Source organism: Narcine bancroftii, chromosome 8 (assembly GCF_036971445.1).
Source record: "Narcine bancroftii isolate sNarBan1 chromosome 8, sNarBan1.hap1, whole genome shotgun sequence".
NCBI lineage: Eukaryota > Metazoa > Chordata > Chondrichthyes > Torpediniformes > Narcinidae > Narcine > Narcine bancroftii.
The window spans coordinates 160,109,643-160,123,932 of record NC_091476.1 but is presented as its reverse complement, the minus strand read 5'-3'; the positions used below and the strand labels follow the sequence as shown (position 1 = coordinate 160,123,932).

The window sequence follows — 14,290 nt, the reverse complement described above, 5'->3', positions numbered from 1 at the left end:
TCAATGTACTGAGCCTGCAACATATCCAGAAACAACCACTGCCAAATTTGAATCTTGCACTCTGTAAGGTAAAACATCATGAGATGGGAATGTGTAGGGAGTTACCCTGTACAGGGCTGTAACAAGAAGGGGAGGTGTCCTTGTACTCCTGTTAGGTAAAACATCATGAGATGGGAATGTACAGGGCTGTAACAAGATGTGAATGCATCCTTGTACTTACAAGATAAGAGAGACATTGATGGATTGAGAGGCAGGAAGCTAGCAGGGAAAGGATAGCAACAGTTTTAGTCATTGGACAAGTAATGATATGATGATGTTCTAAGCACATATCCAAGGGTATAAAAAATCACCATTTTGCTGATAACGGCAGAATGCATTCTCCGACTAACATGGTTAGTCGCAAGTGTTACAATCCGGTAATAAAGAACAAAGAACCCTGATTTCGACTCAGTCTGGTGTTTGTCTCACTCATTCATGAACAAAGCAGACCTAGCAACTCCTTGTACTGTAATGTATTGAGGTGCTTATGCCTGTTTCTCTCTTCAAGCTTGAAGGAGATGAATTTGACTTCCCTCAGGTTATCATGATATACAATAGGAGATAGTGCACAAGAGCCACTTAGGAGGAGGGTGAGGAAGAGAAAGTAAGGGTCATAATGAGCTTGACGGACATTGGCAAGGTAGTACCTGGAGCATGTGATAGGGCGGTATGTTTAGCGCAGCGGTTGGTGCAATGCTACTACAGCAGCAGTGACCCAGGTTCGAATTTGGCGCAGTCTGTGAGGAGTTTGTACATTCTCTCCATGTCTGGGTTTCCTCCCACTGTTCAAAATGTACAGGTTTTGTAGGTAAATTGGGGTATTTAGGTGGCATGGGCTCATGGGCCAGAAGAGCCTTTTATTATGCTGTATGTCTAGAATTCTAAATTTAAAAAAACATTGTGACCATTATGATGAAGTGTGGTATCTTCTCTGCACTGAGAGAACTGGTTTCTGAAATCTTCTCTGAATAGGGTCTCCAGCTGTTGAGTTTTCCCCACTGCTTCACTCTTGCAGCTAGTGGCCCTGCTGTGAGACCTTCCATTCCTCTCTTTACATCATGATCCACTAGCTGGTCTCCAGTGTCCTGCGTGTTGCTTAGCAGGTACAATTGTTAACCAAGATCAACACCTCTCTCCAAACTTCAAATGCCAATTCTCTTAAGAATTCAAGTAATCGATAACTTTTTCAGCAGTAAAAAGAGCGGGGAATTGTGGCCACTAAGAGGCTAGCTCCTTGTGCATGTTTACCAGAGTACGTCAAGAGGAGCATTGCAGCAAAACTTGGCTGGGGCAGCTTCAAAACGGTTGCAGACAGGAATGGACATGATGCAGTCCTTATACTGTACTCTTTCAGTAGACATAGCCAATGCATGTCTTACCCAATTTTCCAGTCATGCTAAAATGTCTGCAGACAATTAGAAACACTCCTTACTGAAGAAAACACTTCTCTGGAGCTCTTTTTCCAGATGATGATCAATTTGAATTCTTTCACTGACTGCAATTGTGACTGTAACATCCTAAACTTATTGCAAGATATATTTAAGTAACAGTACAAATATGGTCATTATTTTTAACTAAAGAACAAGCAGCAAAGAAAATGAGGATAGTGTAATATTCTATCAGGGCCCAAGATTAAATGTAAACATGAATGGGCAAACTGTAAATGGTGGGCAAAAGGAGAGTAAAGTGACCTGCTGAGTTTCTCTTGCATTGTGTGTTTTTAATAGGCAAACTCTAACAGGTGAGTTCTTATTTACACTGAGATAAATAACTGCCAAGACCCTATCCAGCCCGCAGTTATCCAGAATCAGAATTTATTGTCATGAACATGACAAGAAATTCATTGTTTTGCAGCCACACACAATGCAAACATTTATTTAAACCACCTTACAAAATAAATTTTAAAATAATGCAAGAGAAAATCAAAGTAAGGCAGTGTCTGTAGTTCATTGTTCATGCTGGAATCTAATGGCAGAGGGAAAGAAGCTGGCCTTGTGCCGCTGAGTGCTCGTCTTCAGGCTCCTGTACTTTTTCCCCCCGATGGTAGCAGAGTGAAGAGGCCTGGGTCAGGGTGGTGGGGGCCTTAGAGGATAGAGCCTTTAAATATTAGATAAATTGTTTTGATGGCATTATTTTTTTTACTTAAACTTCCAAAAATTATAGTTCACCATTATTGGTGCTCTCAATAGATAACGTACTTATCAAAAAATCCCACTGACATGACAACATTATAAAAAAAATTGTGAACACTTACCTTTTTGAAAATTAAGATTGTTCCCTTGGTACTTACATCTGTGCAATTTCCAACGGTAGCTTCCTGTAGAGATGGCACCCCATTGGTTTATGCTACTTGCTGTGTTAGGAATAGTATCAGATTCGGAGGGTTCCCAGAGAGATGATATTGTACACACAGGAATCAAACAGTAAATGGTACTTAATCACTCAAACTACTCAATAACTATATAAGCATTCACATCAGATTCCAGGTTGGACTCTGATACTGGTGGCCACATATCCTCTACTCGGTACGAGAATTAAATACCATAATGGTGTAAGCAGGCACATCAGGCACAGTCAGGAGCTCAGATTGGAGGGTGCAAGGGACCTCGATACTATTAGCTGTTTACCCTACCACACTTTCCCACATGTGTACACATGTGTACACACTCACAGACAGGAACTTCAACAGACACTCAATCCTCTGTACCTCAGGAACAGATCAGGGACAGGGACTTAAACACACACTCCCAGTTCCCTCTACCAATGGTTGGTAGGGGCGGGGTGTAGGGTGGTAGGGAAGGAAGGGTGGCTCAATGCTAGGTACTGCCAAACAATACTGTGGTTCCGCTCTAAGTGTTCTTCACACTTTACCAATGACTCCTCCAGCAAAGTCCACAGTTATACCATCTGGTGTAGAGCAGCGTTCATAGTCAGGACCGAGGAGCAGAGAGAGCACGTATTAGAATTTATATGGTTCTGACCTGGGCGTCTGACCAATAATGATGCTGCATCATTTAAATAAGCCAAAGGTAAGGTGTGCACTAATGGGTGGGTAGAGTCCAAACTTGATCGGCAGGTGATGCGACTTCTGACTAGGTTCCAGACAGGGAGGTCACGTAATCCTCCGCAATCCACATATAATAAAGAGTTCTTTCCATTGCAGGCAGATCACAGCAGTCTTGATTGAGGTGAGGGTGAATACTAGGAAAACTGGGGAGTGGAACACATCTCAAGACTGTATGTCCACATCCCTTTCCATTGCAATTATCTACACAAATTGTGTCATAAATACCAGCCAGCAAAGATGCAGCAGAGATTGTAGCATGTAAATTAATGACCATCTACAAATTTGCCAACAATACCACATTAGTGGGTTGTATAAAGAAAGGCGATGAGTCAGCATGCAGGAGGGAGATTGAAAACTGGGCTGAATGCTTCACCAAGAACAACCTTGCACTCAAAAATATCACCAAAACTAAGGAGTTGATTGTTGACTTCAGGAAGGGGAAAAAAAACCAGAGGTGTACAATCCAGTGATCACTGGTGGATCAGAGGTGGAGAGGATGAACAAATTTAAGTTCTTGGGAGTCACCATCTTGGAGGATCTTTCCTGGACTAATGGCATTGTGAAGAAAGCACATCAGCACCTCTACTTCCTCAGGAGTTTGTGGAGTTTGGTATGACAGCAGAAACACTGGCAAATTTCTACAGAGGTGTGGTGGAAAGTGTGCTGACCAGCTTCATAACAGTCTGGTATGGGGTTACCAATACCCTTGAGTGTAAAGCCTTGCCAAAGGTAGAGTGGACACACCACAGGACATAACAGGCAAAACTCTCCCCATTATAGAGAACATCTACAGGGAAATGCTGCCGTCGGAGAGCAGTAGCAATCGTCAAGAATCCTCACCACCCAGCACACGCTCTTCTCACTGCTGCCATCAGGAAAGAGGTATAGGTGCCACAAGACTTGCCCCAGCAGATTGAGAAACACCTGCTACCCCTCTGCCATCAGACTCCTCAACAAACAACTCAATCAGGGACTTATTTCAGGACTCTTATTGTGCACTTTATTGATTTTTTAAAAATTCTCTCTGGATTGCAGTTTGTTTACATTCCCCATCTGCTTACCGTTCTTTATTTGTTTACTTGTATACGCTGTGTACAGTTTTTTTTTGCACAACCAATAAGTGGCAACTCTGCCTTGCCCGCAGAAAAAAAGAATCTCAGGAATATTAAAATAGAGCCAGTTAGATGCAGACAGTTCACACTGATTCAATGGGAAACATTTAATTCCTGTCGCTTTGCCAACATGCTGCAGGGTTTAATCCTGTTTATATTAAGTTTAAAAAGGTGATAGGTTGCATATTATTACTCCAGCTTCCATCAGGAAGGCAGTGATGGGCATTTTGCATATTATCTTTACATGCATGACATTTGCTCACAGTGTCAAGGTGAAGGTGAATTGTGCTTGGAAGTGCTTGGTCCAATTTCACAGGAAGTAGTTGTGTTTGCATTTAAACATGTTAGAAAGTCATTTTTGTTTCAACACATGATTTGTGGATTACAAAGGCAAATGGATCAGGGTTCTCTTGACACTGTGTTATCCTATCTTACTCCAAAGGGTGATGTGTAGAAGCTGGTGGCAAGGATGTTTATATAGAAGAGATAGGGAATATTTAATGGTAATGTATGGTTTATGATCAATAATTTAATACTCTTTAAATTCATATCTTCCCATTTTGGCAAGCAGTCAAATTTTCTTCATGAAACAGCATTTCTTTATTTTGTTTAAAAATACAAATAGTTTGAAATGATTTTAAGTTTTTACTTCGAATTTCTCATGCTGATGTGGAGATTAGATTTCAGTGTTTGTAAAATTATTTTGATAATTGCACCAACCTGTCACCTCATCTAACACATACAGAATTTACAGTGTAAAAAAAACCCACACTTCTAGACTTCTTTTTTATAAACTACTTAACAATTAACTGGTTTATTTTACTGAGACAAATATTGGCCAAAACATCACATTCAATAGATTTGAGCATTATATATTTTGATGTAAACATGGATAGCACAGACATGGTTATAGAAATATGACAGTTCAGTTTTTAATTACATTACTGATTGCACATCAGAAATTCCTGTTAATCACACACACATCAAGGTGATGATATTCATTATTCAGGAAAAAAAAGGTTGTAACTACATTTGGGGAAATGTTAACAAAAGTCAGATCAAACAAAATTGCAGTACATATGGAATAACTGCTGTAAAACACAAAAGTCTCCAGATAACCGTGGTTGAAGTAAAACTGAAATGCAGGAGAAAATTAGCAGGTCAAACAGTGTCCTTTAAATAGCAAAGATAAAAAGACATAACCAACGTTTCGGGCTTGAGCCCTTCTTCGAGGTATGGAAGAATGTCAGCAAGTGTCCGAATAAAAGGGTAAGGGGGGGGGGGGAAGCGTGGTCGCCAAGGTAGGAGGTGATAGGTGGAGAAGGGAGGGAGGGCACAGCAGCAAGCAAGATGAGGAGGGATGGCTGGGTGAATAGAGAGGGAAGGGGGTGGAGAGCTGAGGGAAAGAAGACAAGGGGAAGGGAGAAGGAAAGGAGAGCAGGTCAACAGAAACTGGAAAAGTCGAGTGCCCAGACGGAAAATCGGGTCCAATTTATGGGTCAACTTGGGGGATAGTAGATGAGGCATAGGCAGACATGTGAGTATGGGAGTGGGACGTAGAACTGAAATGGTTAGCCATTGGGAGGTCTCTGTCACTGGTGCGGACAGAGCAATCTCCCAGTCTCCACCCAGTCTCTCTGATGTAGAGAAGGCCACAAAGGGAGCACTGGATGCAGTAAATCAATCCTGCAGACACATAAATGAAGTGTTGCTTCACTTGGAAGATCTGTTTGGGGCCCAGGACTGTGGTGAGGGAGGAGGTGTGGGTGCAAATGTGGAACCTCCTGTGGCCAAAGGGGAAGGTACTGGGATTGTTAGGAAGGGATGAGTGCATGAGGGAGTCACAGAGGAAGCGGTCTCAATGAAAGGCAGAGGGGGAAGGAGAGGGGAAGATGTGTCTGGCAGTGAGATCCTGTTGTAAGTTCTGGAAATTTGGAGGATAATGTGTTGGATGTAGAGGCTGTGGGTAGGTTAGGACAAGGAGAATCCGGTGTTTGGGGGCAGAGGGGGCCAGGGCAGTTGAGCGGGAAACGGAGCAGATGCGAGTGAGGACTGAGTTGATGGTAGTGGAGGGGAAGCCACATTTATGGAAGAAGGCAGACACTTCAGAAGATATGAACTGGAATACTTCATCTTGGGAACAGAAATTGCGAGAAAGGAACTGGATGCGAGTAAATGTGCTCGAGGTAAAACAGCTTGATATGACACCAGATATCAGTTACCTTACAAGTAATAATACCTACATGAATATCTAAATGCTTTAAACAAACCAGAAAAAAAAATTGTGTTTCTAGCTTTGCAAAGTGCCCCTTCCATCTAATACTGTTCAGTCCAATCCATGATATATATTTCAGACATACAGCATTCAACCAATTATTCAGCTCACTTTTGTGTGCATTGGTGGCCAATACAGGGACAAAGAATTGTGAGTTGAACCGTAGAATGCATCTCACAAACTCATCCATGGCCAAATGATTCCCCATGAGCCAATGGATACAATACAGCTGTTGTACATGTCAATTATTTACATTTTTGTCAAATTCACTATGGAGACTCTGTTATAAGTTGTGCCATTTTCTGCATCCCATATTCAATATTTTCAAATATGTTTACAACTACAAGTCAATTTGTTCCACAATAAAATAGGACGTTGGTGTCAACTTAAGTAGATAATATGAATAAAAGAATATTTCACATATAGCACATTTCTCTTATTCCACTTGATACTACTGCACTTGATTTTCATATTAAAAATGCAACCAATGAAAAAGTGTCCATGTGCTCCAAATACACAAAGGATTTAAGCATAAGTTAAATAAGCACTAGTTGTATCGAATCCAAGATTCACAACGCAAACAAAAGTTGGACTAATGTCGGGATCCACAACAGTGCCTAGCAGGCAGACGTTTGGCACCAAAGAAAATCCTTGGTTTCTGACATTATCTTCTTAAAATCCACTTGCGACTTCCACTTGGGGAGAGAAGGGAAGCATCAATTATCCATTACACAAATATGTGTACATGGAAGTTGTGTTTTTTTTAAAAAAGAGTCACACTTAAAAGGAGAGCAACATATGGAGTTGGTTTAACATCAAAGAATTGTGAAATGAAAAAAATACATAGTATTACAAAATAGCAACTGCAAAATGCAAATAGCACAAGATCCATGCGTAGTCTTTCTACATCACATTGGGAAGCAGCATTAATTTACTTTTTACATGATAACCACAGATTTCAGTAAAGATGAAATGATGACCATAACCAACACTTTGACTGTGTATCACAAAGCTGTCTGTCACTGCAGTCTCCCAAATTAATTTTTACTTAATAATTCATTTTCTACCACATCTTTGAAGGCAGCCAGAATGTCAGTTCATGAAAAAAATGGGGAAAAAACTTTTATCCTCATGACAAAAGACACATTAATGTTGCTGTCCTCAAAAACTGAGTTTCTCAGATGAATAATTCAGTCCCAATAAATCTGATTACAGTTCTAGTGGAGAAGGTATTTTCCAAGGCTTGCAAGACTCCCACAAAAATGTATTTTCTTGCATTGGTCATCTCCTTGTTAGATTACTCCCGGTTTGATGAACTTGATTAGCTCTTTGCGGTTGCTCAAGATGGTGTCATAACTCTCCTGCAGCCGGTTTTGATGGTCCACAACTTTCTGCTGGAGGCTGCGGATCCACTGAAGTAAAACCAAGCGGCGGTACATGACTACTTGGGTTTGGTGCTTTTCCTTCTCTCGCTCTTTGAACCTCTGTTTCTCCTGAAGACTCTGGACTGCCTCGAATATTGATGGTAGCAAGGAATCTGCAGCAGGTAGAGTCTCTGAAATGCTTTCATCCTCGGTTTCTGTGGTTCGTTGCCGGGGGTCAAGCTTGACCATTTCAGATGTCTCCCAAATGCTTTCTTCCACACTATCTGGACTTTCAATACTCAGGCAGCTGCTGGAGTATCCATTGTCATCTGAAGGAGAGACAGCAAACTCTTGACAGCTCCCAACTTTGGTAGGTTTGAAGTGGCCCACTTCAGCTCCTTCTGGTGGTATTCGCACACACTCTGCAGAAGGTGATCTGGTTCTCCCTGATTCCAAACCCAAAGGCCCTACCACAGTGAAAGAATCTCCTTTCTCTTTCAGCACTTGAAAATCCAGTTCAGTTGTTAGTTTGGGGCTATTCCTGAATGTGGTGCCATTAGCCTGAAGCTGACCAAAGTTCCCGTTTTTGTCCAGTTTGATATCAGCCGTAACCCTGGCTTCGTTTCTGATTTGTATTTCTTGTGTTCCATTGCAAAGCAGAGAGTTTGAAGAAACCTCAGGGACTCCCAGTGCCTCAACAGCAAACATACTGATTTATTTTTAAAAGCTGAAAAATATAGAATTATGGACAGATATGGATAACCATTATTCACAAATCTCCTTTAAGCTCTGCTCATATTTTGAAAAATAGGAAGCTACTAAAATATTAATGATGAATGATCATGAAAATAACAAATGTGAATCTGTCTTTTCTGATGTGGAGTATAGTGGGACAGTTCATCTTAACGCTGCTTAGATGCAAGCAAATACTCTTTGAGCACAGTAACCATTATTATGGCAGAAATCAGGATGTTAGAGTTGTGTTTTTCACCAACATTCGCTGGGCACTTGAAGTCCTCTTGATCTCCATGTTGACTTCTACTTTGTGCACAGTTTCATTTTAATTTTGGCCATTGTTCCAATCCAAAATTAGACAAGCAAAATAAAATCTAAAGACACTAGATATAATTTAGTAAGGACCCCTGGAGCAAAAGGTATTTGTTTTACTTGTGATGTTAAAAAGTATACCATTGTGCATTATTGCAATAATTTTGTTTGGCACTGAATTACTGAAAAAGTATTGCACAAAAGGCAGCAATTTAAGCTTAAAACTGGAAATTTCAAGTGTTTTGAATGGAGAATAAGAATCACTGGAACACATTTCACATGTTAGTGAATCTGGAGAGGCAGCAAAGAAGTGCTTTCAATACAGACACCCTCTCCTTCACATCGTATGGTCTGGTTTGGTCATGGTTGATTTTGAGTATATCTTTCTTAACATAACATAACAATTTACAGCACGGAAACAGGCCATTAGGCCCTCCTAGTCCGCACCGAACCAAACACCCCTCTCTAGTCCCACCTCCCTGCATAATGCCCATAATCCTCCATCTTATTCTCATCCATATACCTGTCCAACCTTTTCTTAAATAATACAATTGACTCCGCCGCCACTATTTCTCCCGGAAGCTCATTCCACACGTCTACCACTCTCTGAGTAAAGAAGTTCCCCCTCATGTTACCTCTAAACCTCTGCCCCTTAATTCTTAACTCATGACCTCTTGTTTTAATCTTTCCTCCTCTTAACGGAAATAGTCTATCCACATCCACTCTGTCTATCCCTTTCATAATCTTAAATACTTCTATCAAATCCCCTCTCAACCTTCTACGCTCCAAAGAATAAAGACCTAATCTGTCCAATCTCTCCCTATACTCTAGATGCTTAAACCCAGGTAACATTCTGGTAAACCTTCTCTGCACTCTCTCCACTCTGTTTATATCCTTCCTATAATTAGGCGACCAGAACTGCACACAGAACTCCAAATTAGGCCGCACCAACATCTTGTACAATCTCAACATCACCTCCCAACTCCTATATTCCATGCAATGATTGATAAAGGCCAGCATACTAAAAGCCTTCTTCACCACCCTATTCACGTGAGTTTCTACCTTTAGGGAACGATGTACCGTTACTCCTAAATCTTTCTGCTCTTCTGTATTCATCTTGACGCCACTTCTTTAGCTACTCCAACTGGCTGATGCAGATCAAACCAAGTAGCAAAGGGTCAAACCATAAGAGATCAGGGATTTTGCACAACATCATGTTACATATATTGAATCATTGTGGATCAATAAACAAGACCAAAAATATAATCCATCTATGAAAAGTGTAATAATTAAATGCTGATTTTATTCAAATTCTATCAGATTACACTTGTTTCCAATAGAAGGGAGATGTTCAAGATCTTGAGGATTTTCAGAAATACTGAAACACAGCTGCAGTGATGGTAAAGAAAGCAAATTCTCCTGCATTAGTTTCGGTTTTGTTGGGCACTATTGGTAGCCCCAATAATGACGCAGACTGAGGGGAACGATAGGCTTTATTGAGCTAGAGACTGCTGGCCCAGGACCAGGCTAGGAAAATGAGCGGGAAGGAGAGGGGACTCGACCTTTAATGGCCCGGGGTCACATGGGCAGGACTAAGGGAGGAGCTAAGGCAGGGAGACACCTGGAGGGCCGGGCCAGCCAGTGCATACAATCATAACACCACATTCACCCCCTCTTTTTTTTTTAAAAAAAGAACCCACCAGTAACAACAAGACCGGGGGCGATAGCAGCAGCAATTTAACAAAGCAACAATACAGCAGAACTCAACAATCAATACACAAAGTGGCGGGAGAAGCGGACGCCCCCACCTGCTAGATGTTGAGCCGCACTGGCGGCCTCTTCTGTCTGCCGGATCGCTGGGGAACCAGCATGTACGTACGGCGCGCCTCCGGAGAGGGGGCCAATGGGGGAGTGTCTGCTGCAGGAACTGTGGGGATTGGGGTGCTGGAGGTGGACTCCTGGAATGCTGGGGAGTCCTCTGCAGCTGCATGAGGGGTAGAGGCCTGGATGTCCGGCGGCAGGACAGGCAGCTCGGACTCCAGGGCCGTGCTTGGATGTGGCACCATTGGGTCTGTGGCGTGGTCAGCAGGTGGCAAGGCAGTCTCAGGGTTTCTGGCCCTTGCCAGGTCTCGTATAGGCACAGTTTCCTCGTGGCCATCCAGGTATCTCACAAATGAGTATTGCGGATTTGCATGTATGAGGTGGACCGCTTCAATCAGTGGATCCGTCTTATGGCCTCTGACGTGCCTCCGAAGGAGAACCGGCCCTGGGGTTGACAGCCAGGGAGGGATGGAAGAACCATTCACCCTAGGGAAAGCAAAGAGGCATTCATGCAGGGTGGCGTTAGTAGTGGTGCACAGTAACGACCAGATGGTGTGGAGAGCTTTGGGCAAGACATCCTGCCAATGGGATACTGGCAAATTCTTGGACCTAAGGGCCAGGAGCAGCGCCTTCCAGATGGTGCCATTCTCCTTTAACACCTGGCTATTACTTCTGGGGTTATAGCTGGTGGTCCTGCTGGTGGCTATGCCTCTGGTCAAAAAGTACTGACGCAGCTCCTCACTCATGAACAAGGTCCCCTGGTCACTATGAACATAATCGGGGTACCCGAACAGAGTGAAGATACTGCTCAGGGCCTTGATGACCGTAGCTGAGGTCATATCCGAGCAGGAAATTGCAAAGGGGAACCTGAAAAATTTGTCCACCACCGTCAGGAAGTAGGCGTTCCTTTTTGTGGTCGGGAGGGGGCCCTTGAAATCGACACTGAGTCGTTCAAAAGGGCGAGTGGCCTTGATGAGGTGTGCCTTTTCTGGCCGGTAGAACTGAGGCTTACACTCGGCACAGATTTGGCAGCGTCTGGTTGTGGACCGGACATCCTCGACAGAGTACGGGAGGCTCCTTGACCTGATAAAGTGATACAACCTCATATCTCTGGGGTGGCACAGACGGTTGTGCAGGACATGGAGATGGTTGAGATGCGCACTGGTGCACGTCCCTCGGGATAGGGTGTCCGGGGATCGTTGAGCTTACCCAGCCAGTACAAGATGTCATAGTAATAGGTGGATAACTCAATCCTCCACCTCAGAATCTTGTCATTCTTGATTTTACCCTGTTGTTTGGCACTGAACATGAAGGCCACTGCCCTCTGATCAGTCAATAGGGTAAATCTTTTACTAGCTAGGTAGTGTCGCTAGTGGTGCACCGCCTCAATGATCGCTTGTGCCTCCTTCTCAATGGAGGAGTGCCGGAGTTCGGGACCATGAAGGGTGCAGGGAAAAAAAATGCTACCGGCCTGCCTGCCTGGTTTAATGTGGCAGCCAGCACAAAGTTGGAGGCATCGCTTTCCACCTAAAAGGGGAAGGACTCATCCACTGCATGCATCGTGGCCTTAGCGATGTATCCTCGAATTTAGTTGAAGGCAGCCTGAGCCTCCACCGATAATAAAAAAAAAGTGGTCGACTGAATTTGGGGATGGGCCTTATCGGCATAGTTGGGCACCCACTGCGCATAGTACAAGAACAGCCCCAGGCACTCTTTTAGTGCCTTCAGGGTTTTTGGGACAGGGAGCTCCAAAAGTGGTCACATGCGGTCAGTGTCAGGGGCAATAACACCATGTGCCATGACGCATCCAAGAAGGGCCAGGCGCTCCATGTTGAACACGCATTTCTCCTCGTTGGACGTCATGTTGAGTAATTTGGCCATACGCAAGAACTTTGCGAGATTAGCGTCGTGGTCCTGCTGGTCACGGCAGCAGATGGTGACATTGTCGAGGTGTGGGAACTTTGCCGTCAGCCCATGTTCCTCCACCATCCACTGCTCTCTGAAAAGCAGAAACACCGTTAGTAATGCCAAAGGGTACCTGCAGGAAATGGAAGAGTTTCCTGTTGGCTTCGAATCCAGAATAGATTCGATCGCTCGGACGGAGGTGGAGTTGGTGATAAGCCGACGAGGTCACTAGTCAAACAAATTCTGTATTTGGCGACCTTATTGACCAAGCTGGCTATACGGGGGAGCGGGTACGCATCCAGCTGGGTGAAGTGGTTGATGGTTTGACTGTAATCAATTACCATCTGGGGCTTGCCCGCCTCTCTGACCACAAGGACCTGTGCTCTCCAGGGACTGGTGCTTGGGACTATGAATCCCTCCACCAGAAGTCGCTGAACCTCAGCCCGGATAAATTGCATATTCTCCGAACTATAGCGCTGACTTTTGGTGGTGATGGGTTTGCAATCTGGGGTGAGGTTTGTGAACAGCAACGGAGAGGACACTCTTAAGTTGTTGAGGCCACAGGTCATAGCCAGGGACCAAGTGCCAAGACCGCTGGATGGTGCCGGGGATCGAGTGCCAATACCACTGGATGGTGCCAGAGATTGGTTGCTGGGGCTACAGGACGGTAATGGGGACTGGTTATCCAGTTGGGATGGTTGTCCGAATGCTGTGGGCTGTGGACGGTCAACTGACTCTGAAAATCAAGGCCTAGGAGGATCGTCCCACAGAGGCAGCAAAGTCATTATAACATTCCCCCGGAATGACGCTACACAATACCCCCGGATACCCATCTGTTGGTCCCTTGCTGCCATTGAAACCGTCCCGGTCATGGGTAGTACCGGGAGGGAGGATCTCTGTACCACGTCAGGGTGTACGAAACTTTCTGTACTGCTGCTATTAAAAAGACAGTTTGTTTTATGCCCATTCACCTCGATCTGCATCATTGAGTTCGAGATCGGGGACCTTGTTTGAGTTCGAGATGGCTTGATTCAGTGTCACTGAAGCGAGGACTGGCATTTCTTCATCGTCATCGTCGGCGGGGAGGCCCGCCCAAGATGGCGGCCTCCATGTTGACAATGCAGCTTCGGATGGAGAAGGCGGTGGAAGTGGAGTCATGGCAGTTGGAAATGACATCAATGGAGCGGTGGTTGGGAGTGGTGGCCGGTAAGATGGCGCTCCCCTCACCACACACGCGGTCAGCACCGGAAGCTCTTCAGGAACACACACCACGCTACTTGCAGGTTGCAATCGGTACCTGCAGACTTTTGATGGTGGCCCCTCTTTCCACAACCCAAGCACGTTGCTCCTTTCACGGGGCAGAGGCGCCTTGCGTACTTGGCCTGCCCGCAGAAGTTGCAGCTCGATGATGCGGTCGGCGTGATTGCAGCAATGGTCAAGTCGCTGATGCTTGATGCTGAGTCCCAGGCCGATAGACCTCGCAGTGGAACGTACACAGTTGGCCAGCTTCTGCCTGCGATCGACACCGCATGGTGCTGGGCCGAGTTCAGAGTTCTGATCAAGTCAATAGCCTTTCTGAGAGGGAGCGGGTCCTCCTCGAGGAGTCTTTGCCGGATGTAGTCAAACCTCAACCCTGACACACAGGTGTCTCCGATCAGCT

The 14,290-nt window shown here is 44.5% G+C and overlaps 1 protein-coding gene across 1 annotated transcript; it reads right to left on the bottom strand.

Moving 5' to 3' along the window:
* Positions 1-7,377: 7,377 nt before the first annotated feature.
* Positions 7,378-8,572, bottom strand: LOC138741928 (UPF0500 protein C1orf216 homolog). The gene has a single exon (XM_069896145.1). The coding sequence runs from the start codon at positions 8,563-8,565 to the stop codon at positions 7,786-7,788; it is 780 nt and encodes a 259-aa protein (XP_069752246.1). The 5' UTR covers positions 8,566-8,572; the 3' UTR covers positions 7,378-7,785.
* Between the last annotated feature and the right edge of the window lie 5,718 nt (positions 8,573-14,290).

Coding starts and splice junctions, on each gene's coding strand:
- LOC138741928 (XM_069896145.1), bottom strand. CDS start 8,565: ATGTTTGCTGTTGAGGCACTGGGAGTCCCTGAGGTTTCTTCAAACTCT.